Here is an 18,152-nt window from a genome sequence, read left to right on the forward strand (position 1 = left end):
CGCCCTCACTGGCTGTGTGCCTGTGGCCCAACTCCTCCCTCTCTCTAAGTCTCTGTTTCTTCCATTGCAAATGAGCGGGTTGGACTGCATGAGCTCTATCTGATTTATATGAGTTTCTAGAGCCCTTGGTGACTAGGGAGGGTTCTCTCCCATGTCAGACATGGGTTATTGAGGCCCAGACAGAGTGGCAACTTGACTTGTTCAGAGTCACCCCATATGGCAGAGGCAGAGCCAAGACTGGTACTGACTCCCACCCAGGCCCTTGACCTCCATGTCCCGTCAGCCCAAATGCATCTGTGTCCAAGCAACAATATGGTGACACGGGGGAGACTCTCCTCTGGGACTCTCCTTATCTTCCCAACTTTTGATTGTTACTACAGAAGGACTGCTGCCCTCTCAGCCTTGAGTTTAGAGGAGCCAGCTGCCCTGCAGGCCCTGAGCCCCATTCAGGTGTCTTCCCCAGGCCCTCCCCATCATCTGTCCCCACCAGCAGGAGACACAGATGGACACGAATGCATTACCAGTGACCCTGGAGAGAGCACCCTTAGGGGACGAGTGGTGCCAGGAGGGGCTGGGAACTTCCCATGAGTGGGGCCCTTGTGACCACTGGAGAGATCTGCCCCACAACAGCCTCTAACTTTTGGTCTCTCGCCTGAAGCTCCCAACCCCTCAAGGGTCTCCCTCACCTCATCCTGCTGCTCAAGGAGCTACTGGCCTCGGAGGAGTTATTTCTATTCCCTGGGCAAGTGAGAGTGGCTTTGGGATCTGACAATCTTCTAGATCCCCATGGGCTCCGAATGCACTTCTTGCCTCTGGATTTGTGACATTCCTCAGAACCCTGAAGCATATCAAGTCCCTTGTGCACTTAGTGTAAGGGTGGTTCCTGGTATTGAGTCTTGACCTGACATAATTTGAGAGTTCTTTTTAGCAGATATGGATTGTGTCTCCAACAGGGAAATATGTCTTGGTCTGTCTTAGGTGTGGACTTACTTCCCTGGCATTCTGGGAAGCTGTGTGGGGCCATTTGTTACTGTCCAAGTGGAGGTGCAGAGGCTAGAGAGACTGCTCATGTGTGCAGACTGCAGACCTGTTCTAAGCCTTTGACTGATTTAATCTGGTTGACCCCCGAGATTTGAGTGGGTTTACATTCGTGTCAGTTAGTTTTAACTGGTCTGACTCATTTTATGTCAGTTTAAGCACTTTCGCAGCTACTTCACTATCCTGAGCTCATTTCTGGCTGTTTTGGGTCAGTTTCATGATAGCAGACACTTATCTTGCACTTGTGATATGTCAGCATTGTTGACTCCAAGTGCTTTACATATATTGTCATATAATCCTCACAACTACCCCGCAGGTCGGGATTGTTATTAGTGTCCCCATTTTACACATGGATAAACTGAGGTACGGAGTGCTTAACAAACTTGCCCCAGGTTTCACAGTTACTGAGAGGTGGAGTCCGGATTGGAAACTACACCATCTGGCCACTGGGCCTGTGCTCTTAACCTTGATATTATGCCCTTATCACTGAAGATGAGTGCTTTGAACCACTTCAAGATGAGTAGATTTTTCTGAGCCAGTTTGTTCTGCCTTTGCCAATGGAAGCTGCTTTGCGCTGGCTCAATCTGCATATCACCTTGAATTTGGCACATTCCAGTTGACACACAGATTTTAGGCCTTGTACATCCTTGAAATGAAAGACCACTGTATTAGTTTTCTAGGGCTGCTGTAACAAACTGCCTCAAACATGGCTGCTTAAAACAATAGAAATTTATTTTCTCACAGTTATGGAGGCGAGAAGTTCAAAATCAAGGTTTCAATGGGGCCATTTTCCCTCTCGTGGCTCTAGGGGAGAATCTGTTTCTTGCCTCCTCCAGTTTCTGTGGGCTCCAGGTATTCCTTGGGTTGTGGCCGTGTCACTCCAATCTCTGCAACCATGGTCACATTGCCTCCTCTTCTCTTCTGTCCATGGTCCCTGTATATGTCTTATAAGGACACTTGTCTGTGGATCTGGGACCACCCAGAGATCCTTAACTTAATTATATCTGCAAGGACACTTGCCAAATAAGGGAACATTCACAGGTTCCAGGAATTGGGACAGAAACTTTTTTTTTTTTTTTTTTGATGACTCAACCTCTTACAATCACTAAGGTCACATCACAGTATCTGCCCCTGAGGAGCAACTCTTAAAAGTGATTCTTTCTGTCGGATTGGTATTCATCCAACGATTGACGTCATAACACTTTCTGCTTAGGGATTAAAGGTACAGTGTGAAATGTGCTTGTAGCCATGGAAGAGCCTCTTGTACTTTTCAAGCACCCCTTTATTAATATTCCTGCTGGGAAGATCAGGACTTCCAGGAAACATCCAGTGAGGAAACGTTTGTGTAAACAGGCAATCCAAGATGGTACCAGCTTTCTAAGATGTTTGCCGGTGATAACACTGAGCTTACTACTCCTGAGGGCGCTTTCTTTAGTGAAAGTGAATTGAAGGAGGGCAGATAATTAAGAGATGAGGGGGAGCCATTAACCCCAACTATCCCAGTGCTCCTGGACCAGGGTTGAAGACGCTAACAGTTGAGATATAGATGGAAATTGAGAAATGGTGTCATTACTCAGCAAATACTTTGCCAGGAAGCAGCGCTTAGGGGCCCTTTGTGTTCAACTGTCCCCCAAGCACCCATAACACACAAATAGTACAGAAAAAGGGAAAGCGGTGTTTCTCTTTACTACATTTTCCCAGTTTAACAACAACTGATGAGCACAAACACTACTTACTGGGGGTGAGAGTCGGGTTAGTCCTGACAATTTCAGCCTCTACAGAGGCATGTGTCCAGGAGAGCTTGGGCTCCGGTCCTGTTCTGCCCCTAACAGTTGTGTGACCTTGGCAAGCCAGAAAGTCTTTCTGAGTCTTGACTTTCCCGTCTGTAAATGGAGATAATTGGGTTACCTGGGGAAAGGCCCACGCTTGGCACATGCTGCGTGTGGCAGACTGGCAGTTCATTGCAAATTCAGTAACTTCACGTGGTCGCTCCACACTGCCAGAAATCCTACTCTGTTTCTCTAGTGGCTTTGATTGTGATAAGGATTTCACACCTAATCCTCCATCCTCCATCCTCTCCTCCTTTCCCCTCTCACTTTGGCTGTAACTTGCTCTCACTCCTTTGGAAAAAAAATAGAAACCATCAGAGAGGTTGCCTCATCTTTGCGTGGGTCATTCTACAAACCCATCTTCTCTTCTTCTCCTCTGTCTCTCAGATGGTACTTGCTTCTGTCAAAGGCCAGCGCTGTCTTCCTGTGCTCTGGATCCCTTCCATTTTTACTTTATCAGGGACTTTGCTCCGGGGTAATTCCTTCTCTCTGTATATCATCAATTCCTCCCCTCCTACAAGTCATTGCCATCAGCATGGAGACCCACTTTTGTATCCTCCGTATTTAGCCCAAATCCTCCCTTGATCCCTCTATTCCCTTCCAGCCAATGCCCCATTTCTCTGCTTCCCTTTGCACTGAGACTTTCTAAAAAGTTGCCTATGGTTGTTCTCTCCAATTAATTGGCTCCCATTTGCTGGTCCACCCATTCCAGTCCAGCTCCCATACTCACTCTTCCACCAAGAATGCTCTCATCAAGGTCATCCCAGTGTCCTTGTTGCCAAATCTAGTGGACACTGCTGTCTCAGCTTACTGGACCTTTGAGCAGCATGCTACACAGGTCAGCTCTCCCTTCTTTTTGAAACACTCTCTTCTACTGGTTTCTGCCAGCTCTCTCACCGGGCTTTCCTCCTTCCTCCCAGCTCATCCTACTGTACCGTTCCCTCCTCCCTACCCACCTTCTAGTATGGGAGCCCCCCTAGGCCCAGTCCTCCCTCCTCCCTCTTTTCCAGTCTGAGCTGGAAACCAGCATAGGTCACACGGTACTCCCGCTCCAAGCAGACCCCCAGCCTGCCCAGATTCCGGGAAGGAGAGCAGTCTCAGCCTCTCAATGGGAGGAGCAGACAATTTGCATTGTTTTCAACCCAGCAGGTTAGACACCCAGAAGTCAGCCTCAACTTCTCCTCTCTCACCCACCACATCTGATCCTTCCACGAGTCCCATCAATCCCACCTTCAGAACAGCTCTTGAATAGGCCCGCTTCTCTTGATTTCTATGGCCACCAGCCTCGATGAAGCCTCAGTGTCTTTAGCCTGGGTTACCCCAGTGCCTCCTCCCTGGCCTCTCTGAATCGATTCGTACGTTGTAGTCTACGGAGCAGCCAGAATGGGCGTGTGCACTTATGAATTACATGATTTCACTCCCACGTTGAAATCTCTCAGCAGTCAGAAGATAATTCAAGCTCCTTCCTTTAGCCTGAGGGTCCTGCATGAGGGGCCCCAACCCACTGCCCAGCCTTATCTTGCTCCTCTGTCCCCCTCGTTCACTGTAGTGTGGCCACGCTGGGTTTTATTCCGTTTCTCAAACAGACTAACCTGTGCCAGGCCTCAGGGCTGTTGTCGCTCATGCTGACCTGGCTTCCTGGTCCTCGCTCCCCTGGGCTCTAGGGAATGGTTCCTCCTTCCCGTCCTTCAGGCCTCAGCTCAGAGGTCATCTCCTCTTTGACCACGGCATTACTCCAGGTTCCTATGCCACGTGCATCTCTTCATAGCACTGCACACTGTGGAATGACTTATTGGTATCTTTGCTTACTTATTTGTCTGTCTTCCCATTAGATTGAAGACTTCACAATAGCAGGACCTGTGTCTGTTTGGCTCAAACACTGAGCGCCTGGCACAGAGCTTGGCACATAGCAAATGCTCAATAAATATTTGTTGAATGAATGAGAAAATCGGACAGTAAAGCATGCCACAGCACTGTACAAAGCACTTCCACGTGGCCCCGAATTGTATCTACCACAAATTCCAGCATGCTGCAGTAGCACAACATTCTGCCTGTCACACAGCCCTGCAGGCAGTGCTTTTTATAAGGCAATCCAAAAGGCCCCAGAAAGCCTGACGTGTCACGACATGGCCCAATACACACAACATTAGGCCTGGATCTTACACTCAGTCCTCGGTGTCATTGCTCCAAGTTCTACACATGTCCCGCTGACCACAGTAGGACACCAGGGACCCCCAACCTGAGTGGTAGTGCCCTTTGGGACCCAAACATCTGAGCCCCTGGGCTTCAATGAGTGGGTTCTTGGCCACAGACCTAGGATGAATGGAGCACAATGGGTCTTTGTCTTCCCAAGAGGCTCTGTTTAGCCTATAGAGGAGAATGGACCATTCTGAGCATCCAGAGCAGCTGTTTGGGGGGTGAGGGGGGTGCTGGACTCCTAAGGAGAAGAGAGGAAGCCTGTGCCTCTGCTCTGCTGTGTGACCTTAGGCATGTCACTGCCCCTTTTTCATTTCAGTTCCCTTTATAGAAAGAAAAGAGCATGAAAGGGCCTCAAGGGAGCATCCGGGTACAGATATGAAACCAAGGCTGAGAGGGGCAGTGTCTGCCCAGAGTCACAAGTGAGGGAGGACAGAGTCACTGCTAAATCCCAGGCCACCTGTCTCATAGGAGTCAGAGGGCTGCTGTGTTTCCTCACCTGTTGCTCTGCCCCAGGCCCTTGGATAAGAATAAAACAGAATGAGTCATCAGGAAGGAGGAGACCACGGAAAAGGAAAGTGGGGTTCCAGCCCCCCTCCCAGACCCTGCCCTTTTCCTCTCCTCTTTGGCCAAGGAACCCAGTGAGTCATGAGATTCGATTGGGGTGGGCTCAGCGCCAAGCTCAATGATGAGCAGGAACACCGCTCCCTGCCACCCCTGTCCCCAGCCACGCTCTTGGCTTTGCGATCTTCCCCTGCTCTTGTGTTTCTGCCTCCTATGCACAGACAGACAGACAGGCAAGGACAGGCAGACAGCCAAACCCCCCAAAACAGACACAGATACCTCCCCTCCACAGATACACAGACACCTAGTAGATAGGCAGACACAGATGGGGACAGTCACACAGCTATACACACAGACACACCAGCCAACTAGCATGCAAATACAGGGAAACAATACACGACAGACAGACAGACAAACCCATTACCAACACAGAGGCAGTATCCTGACAGATACAGACACATAGAGGACAGGCAGGTAACAGAGAGACTAGCAGACAGACATACTTAAGCAGAAATACACCACAAACACAGCTACATAGATATACACACACATACATAAACACACACAACACAGACTCCCACAGGTGGCCTAGAGGGGGTGATTTGGGGCAAATGACAGGCCAGATGACCCTGGACTAGCCCCCAGTACCAGAATACAACTGAAACTGATCCACGAGGGTAGGCACTCTGGGTACCAGCTCTTCTGAAGGCAGCCTTCGTCTCCTGCCCTTGGTATGACGTTTACCAATCCCAACAGGCCCGACTTGCAGCAAGGTGAATGGAAGTTAGATACGAAGAGGGACTTCCCAACCAGGAGGGTACTGAGACCTGTAGTGAGTGATTAAAGGTGCCTAGAGGGAAAGGAGTAGAGTGGTGGCAAGGAGGGAGCCTGCGCTCTGGCTATGTGACCTCAACACAGCTGATCTTCTGAGCCTCAGTTTCCCATCTAAGCTTTGTCCCAGGTCCCTGCAGGGAGCAGACGGGCCAGCGCCTGCGTGTGTCAGTGCCATGTTGAGGCTCCAGGACATTATTCCCCCATCCTCCACCCCTTCCTCCCACCAGGGCGGGATCCCCTTGGTGACTTACCGCCCAGTCTCCTGGCAGGGGGTAACCCAGTCACAGATGCCTGTTTGTCCTGGTTCCTCCTCTCCCCCAGGAGCTGGCCAGCTGAGGATGCCTCTTGGCTGGGGGAGGACTTCGGGGAGGTCAGAGAGAGGGCAAAGGGAATCCCCAAGCTTACTGTTCACCACCCACAGGGGCGGCTTTGAGGCTCAGGCCTGGGGATGGACTGATGTGTTCAGGTGTAGTCTCTTTCATTCTCCCTGCTGTTAGAGTCCTCTGGTCTGAACCCAGCCTCTTCCGAGAGAGGGTATTGCGCAACAGGGAGGTAAAAGGTGCCTGGCAGGCCTGGCAGGACAGAAGCCCCATTGTTTGGGGCCCAGGCCAGCCTGGGCAAAGGAAGGGTTTATGCCTGGGGCAGGAAGGGGGGCTCTGCAGGGGGCGCCAGCTGGCAGGGCTCTTGCAGTTAAACCCTGGAGGGGGACTGGTGCCAAGCAGGATGCCCTCAGGGCTGAGAGAAGGGGCAGTGCCTGGTGAGAAGCCCCGAGACCCAAAGAGGGGTTGCAGGGCAGGGAGGTCCCCCACACCACACACACCCCACCCCCTCGGAAGGATGAGCCACTCAAGGCATATGCGGGGTCCTAAACTATCCTCATCCGGATTCCAATCATTCCTGGGAAAGGAGGAGGCTTGGGGCGGTCCCAAGCCTGGGGGGCACCGTGAGGAGGGGTGCGCGTGGCTGTTTTTATTACTGAGGGGTCAGAAGGGGACTTAGAAATGTTTGCTTCCCTCACCTTCCCCAGCTTTTCACAAACTTTGCTCCGAGACTCGGAGCTCCGTTGGCCCCTCTCTTCCATTCTGCGCGGAGCTCCTGAGCCCCACGGTGAAGCCCATTGGAAGTCCTTACCGGTGTCAGACCGCAATCCTTTCTGTTTCGGTTGGAGTTCCGCCCCCTAAGGGAACGGTTTCCACCGGAGATCAAGCGAGCACAATCACATGCTCACTGCGCCCCTCACTAGCCCCAGCTCGGGAGTTACCGGGGCCACCCTAGGTGCGCGTGAGCCGGGGCCCCTCCCTCTCGCCGCCGAGCCCAGGCGGCGTGGCGGGTGGGGCGGTACAAAAAGCGATCCCGCCCCGCGCTCCTCACTTGACTTTGAGTGTCCAGCGGTCGCAGGAGTCCGGAGGCGGCGCGTGGGGCAGCCTGGGGTCAGCCCACACCCCTCATCAGGTAGGGACGCTCCTGTGCTCAGAAGAGAGAGCGTGTAGACAGAAGGAACAGAGAAAAGGAGGGGGCAGGCAGAGGGACATGACAGGTGGCAGAGAGGGAGAGTGAAGGGGCCAGAGGAAGGGGTCAGGGAACAGAAGAAATGGGGACCCACGTCAAGGATGGGAGGTAGCGGGGATCAGAGGGACCCAGGACAGGAGAGATGCGGGTGTTGAGTGGGGGGGCACCAAGAATGCCACAGTCCCCACCTCCCATCCTTGAAGGTCCCCAGACAGGTCAAGAAGGGGCTTCTTTTCTTGCTCAGTCCTCTTCCCCCTATAAGCCAGGGCACATAAACTGTAGCTCCTCTGCTCATGTCCTGCCTGGGGACGCAGGAATCATGGTCTCCGACCCTGCTAACCACCCCCCCTTGGACTCACAGCCCAGGAAGCTAGGAAATCAGTCCCTGGGGGGTGCCAGGGAGTCTCTGCTGCCCACCACCTCTGACCCCTGACCTCTGCCCTCCCTGGGCCCAGGAAGCACCATGTGGCGATGTCCACTGGGGCTGCTGTTGTTGCTGCTGCTGCCTGGTGAGTCGACCCTGGGTGCCCGGCGGGGTCGCTGGCGCCGGGAGCTAGCACCGGCTCTGCACCTGCGGGGCATCCGGGATGCAGGTGGCCGGTACTGCCAGAAGCAGGATCTGTGCTGCCGTGGCCGCGCCGACGACTGTGCCCTGCCCTACCTGGGTGCTACCTGTTACTGTGATCTCTTCTGCAACCGCACCGTCTCCGACTGCTGCCCTGACTTCTGGGACTTCTGCCTCGGCGTACCACCCCCTTTTCCCCCTATCCAAGGTGGGCACCAGACGGCCAGGGATGGGTCGCTCTGTCATCCCTAAACTCAGCAAGACTCAGGAGCAAGGCTGATGCATTGACATTTCCAGGGGAGGCTTTGTAGAATTTGGGAAAGAGACACTACCCCACTCTCTGAGCCTCTAGTAAGTCCCTGCTCTTGTCTAACTTGAATTTCTCCAGCAAGGCTGAAAGAGAGAAGATCCTTGATCAGTGGGATTCTGAGTTGGCCCAGGAGAAAGACAGCTTCCTGCCCTTTCTCCCAGTCCTGTTTCCATATCCTGGACATGGAAGGTGCTAGCCCCGCCTGCTGACTCACCCTCAGGCTGATAAAGCACACAGGGGTTGGTCAGGGTCATCTTAGCCTTTACCCAGGCTTCTCTACCCCTGAGATGGCTGGTCACACCTGGGAGTAGGTCAAATCTGTTCCTGCCTTCAGCCCTCCCCACATTCCTTTCCCATGCACTTGCCCCTGTGCAATAGGAACATACTTAAATTCCTTCCCCAATCCCATGGGTTTGTGGGTATGAGACTGCATACCTGGGTTGTCATCCCAAAGTGCTGTATTATTTTACGGGAGTCACTTGCTTCTCTGGGCCTCAGATTCCCCATGTCCTGCGCTCCATCTCCAAGCCCCAACTCATTTAAATGCAAAGGACCTAAGGAGTGCTGTGGCTGGCAGGCAAGTAAAGGAAGAGGGACCAAAGTTGGAGTCATTGAAGAACTTCCCAAGTAGCAGTTGGTGTGTGACCCTGCAGGAGATGTCTTAAGTTATAGTTTGACATTAGTTTCAGTGAGGGCTAGGGCATCTCTGTGTGTGTGTGTGTGTGTGTGTGTGTGTGTGTGTGTGTGTGTGTATTTCTGGACATTTGTTTGACCTTTGAGGACCTGGCCATCTCAGCCCATTATCTCTTGTCTCGGTTCCACTTCCCTTCTCTTCTCTCCCACCAGGATGTATGCGTGGGGGTCGCATCTATCCAGTCTTGGGGACCTACTGGGACAACTGTAACCGTTGGTGAGTGTTTGGGGCTTGGAGGGGGCATTCCTTGTGTGGCTGATAGACTTAGTTCAAATCGCTCACTTGCTGGGGACAAGTCCTTTCCCTTCTCTGAGCCTCAGTTTTCTCATCTGTAACGTGGGGATTTTTACACTGACCATGTCAACTTATATAAACATTCTAACAACATTTCCCAGGAGTGATCATCCATAGATATGTGACTCCAAGTGTGGCCCTGAGCTGAGAGTCATTCCTGGCCCCTCCTGGCTTGGGCTGGGCTACTGCCTCTCCCGACCTTTCTCCATGTTATGGGATAGTCTGAGAAGAGGGGACGCCAGGAAGGAAACCTCTGACTGCAACATCCACTGCCCTGGACCGGATGAGGGTCAAGGATGACTGAGCTGGAGGCCAGCCAGCCTGTAGCAGGGCAGCCCCTGGAATGTGGCCCCTCTCCCTCCCCCACTCCTCCCCACTATTCTGGGCAGGAGGATGAAGGGGTCAGAGGTGTCCCCCTACTATAGTGTGAGGCCTGAGATGGGAAGTGGAGAAGGCTTGGGTAGGAGCCTTGAATGCCTTAATGCAAATAATGAGGACCCTGTAATTTAGAGGAGTAGGCCCTGCACCCACCACTCCGCCCCCTGCCCTCTTTGCCTGGGACTGAGAGGCCCCAGGGAGGACGAAACATTTTGGAATGCATTACGCATAAGCTGTTTCCATTTCCTCACTGGTGTGAAGGGTGCTGGGTCACAGTGAAAGTGTATCTATCTGGGTGAGAGAAGTTTGTGTGTGTGTGTGTGTGTGTGTGTGTGTGTGTGTGTGTGTGGTGTTCAGAAAGATGGAGCATGACTGCATGATTCTGGTAGGGCTATTAGGATGCCTCTGGACAATGAGGGGTTAACACTTTCTCCCACTCCTGTCCCTGGGGCCTGGTCGCCCAGGCCCCCTTTGGAATGCTGTCACAAGTCCAGTCTAGACCTGCTTGGGCAGCCCTGGGGGCAAAGGGGGAAGTGGCAGGCAAGGACTGACCAGCCCACTGCCCACCCCCCAGGCCAGCTCAGCGTGACTGTGTTCCTGTGCTCAGCACCTGAGGGAGGGTGTAGGGCAGTGTCTGTGGGCCTTCCAGGCTGTGTGAGCCCTCGAGGGATGCTTCGAGAGAGTCCTAGGGGGAAGGGAAAGACAGGGAGAGCCTCCCTTCCTGCAGTCTCCTCTGGCCCTCCCTGAAAGTGCCTCCGCCCACTCCTGAGGCTGGAGAGCCCAACCATACTGGGTCTTGGTTCCCCTTGAGGCGCCTTAAAAGGCAACATTGGAGGCGGGAGCCTCCAGCAGGCTTGAAAGGAGGCGATTTAGCATCTTGTAATAGCAGAGTTATGAGCTTGTAAAAGCCTCGAAGAATTCATAGAATTCCACTGTTCAGTAAACACCTATTTATTAAAGACCTACTATGTGTAGCCAGAATGCACGACTGTCCTTGTCCTTGCGCTGGAACCACACATGCAAAGAAACATATCGTTACAAGTCCTTATAGGTGTGACAGAGGAAAAGAGAGAATAATGGAGGGTCCTGGTTTAGAGTGGGGTAAGGGTGAGGGAAGACCACTCAGGAAGGGACATTTATGCCGATACCAGGGACATGACAGGACGAGTGGCCCAGACCTAGGAGGAGTTTGTGAGAAGGCCAGGAGATGGGACTGAACTCACTGGGCTGGAGCTGTGAAATGGGGAGAGAGGCCCCAGGAGGTGCAGGCAACCTCCCTTGGGTCTCATAAGCTCTGGTGAGGATTTTGTCTTTTGTTCTAAGTGTCATGGGAAGACACTTAGCACATGATCTGATTTACATTCTTCAAAGATCTCTCTGGCTTCTGAAAGGGTTTGTGGAGGGTGGGATCATAAAGAGGCAGGGAGCCTGGTCCAGGGGAGAGGTGCTGGAGGACCGGGGAAGGTGGTAGCAGTGGAGAAGTGGCAGGCAGATGGACTCAAAGCCTTTCCTGATGTGACATTTCGGACCTACTGATTGAGGAAGCATGGGGGGTGAGGGGTGGGGCCAAAACAACACAGACTACACAGAGTTCTGGCTTGAATACCTGTGGATAAGGTGCCATTATCTGAGTTGACGATGTTAGGAGAGGAGGAGGTTTGGGGAAAGGCAATGTGGCCATTGTAAGTTTGAGACGACTTTTACACGCTCAGAGGAGCTGTCAGGAAGCCAGCTGGATCTGAGTCTGAAACTCCAGAGGGGCAGGGGTGGGGTTCCTTTAATGGGAACAATAACTGTCAATAACAATTCTGGAGCATTTAAGATGGGCCCGGCCTTGAGCTAAATGCTTTGTAAGCCTGCCATTGCATTCCTGGGAGGTGGTACTATTATTGTCATCATTTTACAGACAACAGTTTGAATAACTTACTTGAATTCATGTGCTTAGTCAGCTAGGATTGGAACCCAGGATTTCAATTTCAAAATCCATGCTCTTTGTCACTTCACTATACTGCCTTATTCATTCATTCCACAAGTATTTACCGGGTGCCTACTATGTACTAGGTTTTGTTTTCTAGGCACTGAAAATACCAAACAATACCTGCCCTCAAAGACCTTAGAGTCTATGAGGAAACAGGTATAAACACTGTAAATAACTTAATATGTAGTATGTCAGAGGGTGATGACATGCTAAGGAGAAAAATATAACAGGGAAGTGTGACCGGAAGAGCGGAGGGACAGGAAGATAGGGTGGCCAGGGCAGGCCTGCCTAAGAAGGTGACATTTGAATTAAAACTTGGAAGAAGTAAGGGAGCCATGAGGATGTTGGAGGAAGAGCTGCTCAAAGGCCCTGGGGCAGGTGCGTGGCTGGTGTAAATAGTCAGGGGCCCAGCCTGGCTGGGACCTCAGGAACCAGGACTAAGAGAAGGGGGTCAGAGAGGGGACAGGAGGACAGACCATGCATGGCCTTGCTGGCACCATAAGGATCTTGGCTCTTATTCTGTGATGTGAAGCCAGTGGAGGGTTTGGGGCAGAGGAATGACATGATATGACTGGGGTTTAAAAGGATCCCTGGCAGTTGTGTTAAAAATACACTGAAGTGGTGTGTACAGAGCACAGGGCAGGAGAACAGTGAGGCAGCGGCAGCGCAATCCAGGTGAAAGGTGATTAGACCACAGGGGCCACAGGAAAGAATGAGCCGTGATTTGGATGCTGGATGTGTTTTTAAGGTAGAGCCAACAGGATTTGCCAATGAATTGGATCAGCAAATGAGAGAAAGAGTCAAGGGTGACTCCCAGGCTTTTGGCCTGAGCGCCAGGGAGGATGGAGTGGCCGTTGTCTGGGGACTGTGGGAGGAGCAGGCATGGGAGTAGGGGAGACCCCGGATTCGGTTTGGGATGCGTTAAGTTTGAACTGTGGTTAGACACCCCAGTGGTGATGTTGAATAGCAACACAATTCTTGAATCTGGAGCATAGGGAGAGATACGGGTGAATATAAACTTGAGAATCATGAACTTGAAGTTGACATTTAAAGCCACCAGGCTGGATGGGATCATCTAAGGGTCTTGCCACAGGTGCTGGTACAGAATCTCACGCCCATGCTGACCTCTGAGGCCTCTTCTCTTCAGAGGGTGCCCAGCTCCCACTCACCTCTTCTTTCCCTTCCGTTCTCCCAGCACCTGCCAGGAGAAAGGGCAGTGGGAGTGTGATCAGGAACCATGCCTGGTGGACCAAGACATGATCAACGCCATCAACCAGGGCAACTACGGGTGAGAGGCCCTGGACATGCCCCCAGGGGGCACGCCTGCACGTGCACATACAACACATCCATTCTGCCCAAGGCGCATGTCCTGCCAGGCACAGACACGCTCAGATCGTATTCATATGTACACTTAGCCACCATGCGCCTCTCCCACCCACATGCACATACCTCCAAGACCCCCAGCCTTGGCAGGTCTGTCACTTCCATCCCCTCTCTTTCAGGTGGCGGGCTGGGAACCATAGTGCCTTCTGGGGCATGACCCTGGATGAGGGCATTCGCTATCGCCTGGGTACCAACCGCCCACCTTCCTCCGTCAGCAACATGAATGAGATTCACGTAAGTCCATTCTTGCCCACAATGCTGCCAACTCCTCATGGCCGAGGACCCTCATACCCTGTGCCTTATTCCCCCGAGGGCCTGGGCCTATCCCTCTCCACTAGGCTGCATATCCCTGGACGAGTCACTTCCCTTCTCTGAGCCTTCAGTTCTGGCCCATAACGAGATGTGCTGCACTACAAGAACGGATGCTCTGATTCTGAATGTTGTCGTTCCAGCATGAGCCCCTTCCTGGCCTCCCCAGCCTGGGAAAAATGCTGTTGGTCCCAGTACGGCTGGGTCAGGGCCCAAGGGGCCAGGAGGTCACCTTGGTATTTTGGGAAGGGAGGGACAGACACTCTTCCAGCTCTGGCCAGAGAGCAGCAATTCTCGGAAACAAATGACGACTCCGTGGAACCCTGAGGGAGAAGGGGGCTTCTCCCTTTCTACCAGTGGGATCCTTTCGGGGGAGAAATGGGAACCAGATCCAGAACAGTCAAAGGGTGAAGAGGGGCACTTCAGCAGGACAGCGCTGAGACACATGCTGGAGGCTCTCTCAGTGATGGGCAGGGAGGAGGCAGGGATGGGCTAGAGTGGCCCTCCCTGCGGAGGGACTTCAGCTCAAGGCTGGGTGAGCAGACCCTGCCCTTGCTCCTACTCCCTGGGGCCTCTGCTATTTTCTGCTCCTGCTGTTTGCCTTGGCAGAGGCATGACTGCTTCTTCCCTCCCCTGCCTTTTGGGACCTAAAGCCTAAGGTCCTGGTGGGAAGGAGGATGTGGCAGATTGGAAGGTGCAGAGGAGGAACAAGGCAAGGATTAAGGATGGAAAGCAGGGTGACCCTGGCCTGGCTACTTCCCTGATCGTGGCCTCAGTTGCCTCATCTGTAAAATAGGACTAGTCACCCCACACCTGACACTAGGGAGTCACTGAATGGTGCTTGGGTCTTCTACTTGAGTCAGTATGGAGGTCATTGGAATCCTTTTGCAGCTGGAGGGCTCAAGATCAAACCATAGGCCTTGGACTCTTGGTGGCCCTGCAATGCCAACAGACCGCTGAGGGGCAGGCCAGAGAGAGGCAGGAGGCCAACCAAGTGACTTTTGCCTTGCAGACAGTGCTGCTCCCAGGGGAGGTGCTGCCCACAGCCTTTGAGGCCTCTGAGAAGTGGCCCAACCTAATCCACGAGCCTCTCGACCAGGGCAACTGTGCAGGCTCCTGGGCCTTCTCCACAGCAGGTAAGTCCAAGAGCAGGGGCTGGCACAGTGGGGAAGGAGGACTAAGGCCTGAGCTCTCTGATGGCCCTTCTGCTTCCTCCCACCAGCGGTGGCATCCGATCGTGTCTCAATCCATTCTCTGGGGCACATGACACCTGTCCTGTCACCCCAGAACCTGCTGTCTTGTGACAAGCACAACCAACATGGCTGCCGCGGTGGGCGACTCGATGGGGCCTGGTGGTTCCTGCGACGTCGAGGGTGAGCAGCAGGGGTGCGGGAAGGGAAGAGGGTCTGTGGCAGGGGCCTTAGGAAGGCCCCTTGTGGGAAGGGCCGGGGCCGTGCTCACTCCTACCTGCTGCCCCTCTAGGGTTGTGTCTGACCACTGCTACCCATTCTCGGGCCGGGAGCAGAACGAGGCTGGCTGCATGATGCACAGCCGGGCCATGGGTCGAGGCAAGCGCCAGGCCACTGCCCGTTGCCCCAATCACCTTGTCCATGCGAATGACATCTACCAGGTCACTCCTGCCTACCGCCTCGGCTCCAGTGTAAGTCTGTACTTGGGTGAGGAGGCAGAGGAAGAGAGCTGGAAGGCTGGCCAAAGGCTGGAACCTCACCCCTAATGGATACTGTCCTCCTTACCCTCCACCTCCCACCCTCCAGGAGAAGGAAATCATGAAGGAGCTGATGGAGAATGGCCCTGTCCAAGGTAAATGCCCCTCGTCCTGCTCCCTGATTCCAGAAGCTTGTGCCTGCTTAAGACTGAGCACAGTGGCACAAGTGGTCAGTACGGCATTGAGCAGCAAGTCCATTGGGGCCGGGAGTGGGGCACTGTGTATCCTCCCCATGGGCAGCACCTCTGGAATCTTGGTATGAGAGGCTCTGGGGCCTGGGGCTGCATCTCCAGACTCGGGCTTCGGTGCCTGTAACGGGCTGAGCCAGCCCTACTGTGACCTCTGCCCACAGCCCTCATGGAGGTGCACGAGGACTTCTTTCTGTACCAGGGCGGCATCTACAGCCACACACCAGTGAGCCTCGGGAGGCCAGAGCGATACCGTCGGCATGGGACCCATTCCGTCAAGATCACAGGGTGAGGGGTTTGGGGGGTGCAGGGAGTTAGGGGCAGCTGAGCTTGCACTGGGGGCTCTGAGCCTACCTTGAATCCTGACCATGTCTTTGCAAAGCCCCATTTCAAAGAGGAGGAAACCAAGACTCAAAAAGAGGAAGGACTTGACCTGGTCACACCAGGAGTTGGGGGTCTTTTAAGGTTTTCTAGGAACTGTTCCTTCCTTACATATTGGGATAAAATAACTCCAATGAAATATAGACAAGGATTCAAGAGTTGCTCAATCGCTCTCCATCTAAGCACCTGTTCCCACCTCTGCCTGACTCACTCCCCCAGCCCTCAGTTTCCCCACCTGTGATAACAGGACATGACAGAGTCACTGATTTCAATTGTCCAACCAATGAAATGTACTTTGCAGTGGGAGTTTGGGGGCTTCTGTGGTACCCACATTCTCTGAGTCTCTTCCTCTTGGTCCTTGGTGCCCACCTTTCCTTGGCTTCCCAAGTGAGGAGGGTGGGCAGGCAGAAGTGTGAGGTCCCAGAGAACTGGTACACAGGATGTGGGTCCCTGGGGGATGGAGGCCCAGGTTCCCCCCTTTTCTGCATACCCCTCCAGTTATCCCTTCTGTGGCTTCCCCGCACACTGGGCGCGGGCGTGCAGACTTAGAGATGTGGAGACTGAGGAAGGTGCAGACGGGGACAGAGACCTGCCCAAGTCCTAGGGGCGTACCCGAGTCACCAAAGGCAGCAGGGGCCTGGATAGGGAAGGCCCAGGGCGGAGCCCCTGAAAACAGGTAGAATCAGCACCTTTGCCTCTCCCTGGCTCTGGCCTGCAGGTGGGGAGAGGAGACTCTGCCTGATGGAAGGACGCTCAAGTACTGGGTGAGTCCCTGCACAGCTGCTGTCCCCTTTCCCCAGCGCAGTACTCCTCCTGGCCCCATTCTCTTGCTTCTGCTCATGGCTCTTCCTCATTCGCAGACGGCTGCCAATTCATGGGGCCCAGCCTGGGGCGAGCGGGGCCACTTCCGCATCATGCGTGGCGCCAATGAGTGTGACATCGAGAGCTTCGTGCTGGGAGTCTGGGGTCGCGTGGGCATGGAGGACATGAATCACCACTGAGGCTGCAGACGACACCAGACCAGCCAGCAAAAGAGCCCCTTGTGGGGTAGCGACCCCCTGCTCTGCCTGCCCGCCCATCAGATGGTGCTATGGGTACAAGCGGGCGCCAGGGTCCTAATCCCCATGGGTTCTGCTGACACAGCGCCCAGCCTGGGAGCCGCGGGCAGGCGAGGCTGGTGGAGCCCCAGACCTCCCAGCTGGGATGGGCAGAGCCTGGCCTGGGAGGAGCCAGGCTGCAGATCCCAGGCTCACGGCACCCCCACGCAAGACCACCAAAACCAGGACACCCCCAAGTCTCCAGCCCCACTACCCCACCCCACTCCTGTACTCTTATTCTCCAAAGATATTTATTTTTCTTTTCACTGTTTTAAAATAAAAACAAAATATTGATAACTCTAGTAACTTGGAACTTCTGGGAGTCGAAAGGCAGGCCACAGTTGGGGTGGCATATGGTTACACAGCAGAAAGGATGGCCTGAGGACGTTCTGGTTGGCTGGGGCGGGTGGACTAAACATCTTAGTCTTTCTTGATTCAGCCCTGTCAGTGGCCCTGGGTACGGGCCCGTTGGAGGTGAAGCATGGATGGCATGACCTTTGGCCCCCCAGAGAAATGTGGGCCAGTGGGAACCACTTTTCAGATGCTGAGTCAGCGCTGCCTGAGTAGGGAGGGCAACTCACCAATCAGCAGAACTGGCACCACTGCCCAGCAGGCAAGCAGGGCATGGCCCCACAGAAGCTGAGCCTCTGTCTCTGCAGATCAGCCTCTATAAATCAACCAGGCGAGGGGGCCCCCTCACCTCCTCCTGCCCCTGGGCTAAGCTTCTCCAAGCCCTCTCCTTACCCCACCTTCCCTGTCTCCCAGTGCCAGCCAAATAAGCCTAGGCTCCAGCCTGACATTCAAGGTCATCAGGACCCGCCTAACCAGCATCTTCACCGGCGTCTTCAACCTCTGCCCGGGCAACTCCAGAGTCTTCAT

The 18,152-nt window shown here is 53.8% G+C and overlaps 1 protein-coding gene and 1 long non-coding RNA gene across 3 annotated transcripts; one reads left to right on the forward strand and one right to left on the reverse strand.

Annotated features, from left to right (window-relative positions):
- Positions 1 to 1,513: 1,513 nt before the first annotated feature.
- LOC148755619 (uncharacterized) lies at positions 1,514 to 7,759 on the reverse strand. Of its 2 annotated transcripts, none has more exons than XR_016018599.1 (4): positions 6,713 to 7,759; positions 4,460 to 4,644; positions 2,775 to 2,921; positions 1,514 to 1,972 (listed from the first exon to the last, which is right to left on the reverse strand). It is a non-coding gene; the product is annotated as an uncharacterized LOC148755619 (long non-coding RNA). The 2 variants fall into 2 exon arrangements; XR_016018598.1 differs by having other exon boundaries at positions 1,514 to 1,982.
- TINAGL1 (tubulointerstitial nephritis antigen like 1) lies at positions 7,698 to 17,575 on the forward strand. Its single transcript, XM_088790855.1, has 12 exons — positions 7,698 to 7,913; positions 8,426 to 8,743; positions 9,692 to 9,755; positions 13,385 to 13,477; positions 13,692 to 13,806; positions 14,894 to 15,017; positions 15,104 to 15,254; positions 15,364 to 15,541; positions 15,657 to 15,702; positions 15,960 to 16,083; positions 16,895 to 16,940; positions 17,037 to 17,575. Exons 2-12 carry the CDS (start codon positions 8,434 to 8,436, stop codon positions 17,175 to 17,177), a joined length of 1,392 nt encoding a protein of 463 aa, XP_088646981.1. The 5' UTR covers positions 7,698 to 7,913; positions 8,426 to 8,433; the 3' UTR covers positions 17,178 to 17,575.
- The last annotated feature ends 577 nt before the right edge of the window (positions 17,576 to 18,152 follow it).

This window comes from Rhinolophus sinicus, chromosome 14 (genome assembly GCF_057876585.1).
Source record: "Rhinolophus sinicus isolate RSI-liver-muscle chromosome 14, RSI-T2T, whole genome shotgun sequence".
NCBI lineage: Eukaryota > Metazoa > Chordata > Mammalia > Chiroptera > Rhinolophidae > Rhinolophus > Rhinolophus sinicus.

Excerpts from the sequence above, each read along its gene's own strand:
- TINAGL1 (XM_088790855.1), top strand. The coding sequence starts at position 8,434 with ATGTGGCGATGTCCACTGGGGCTGCTGTTGTTGCTGCTGCTGCCTGGT. Across the intron at positions 15,703-15,959 it reads GGAGAATGGCCCTGTCCAAG|CCCTCATGGAGGTGCACGAG; the intron begins GTAAATGCCCCT and ends CTCTGCCCACAG. Across the intron at positions 16,084-16,894 it reads CATTCCGTCAAGATCACAGG|GTGGGGAGAGGAGACTCTGC; the intron begins GTGAGGGGTTTG and ends TCTGGCCTGCAG.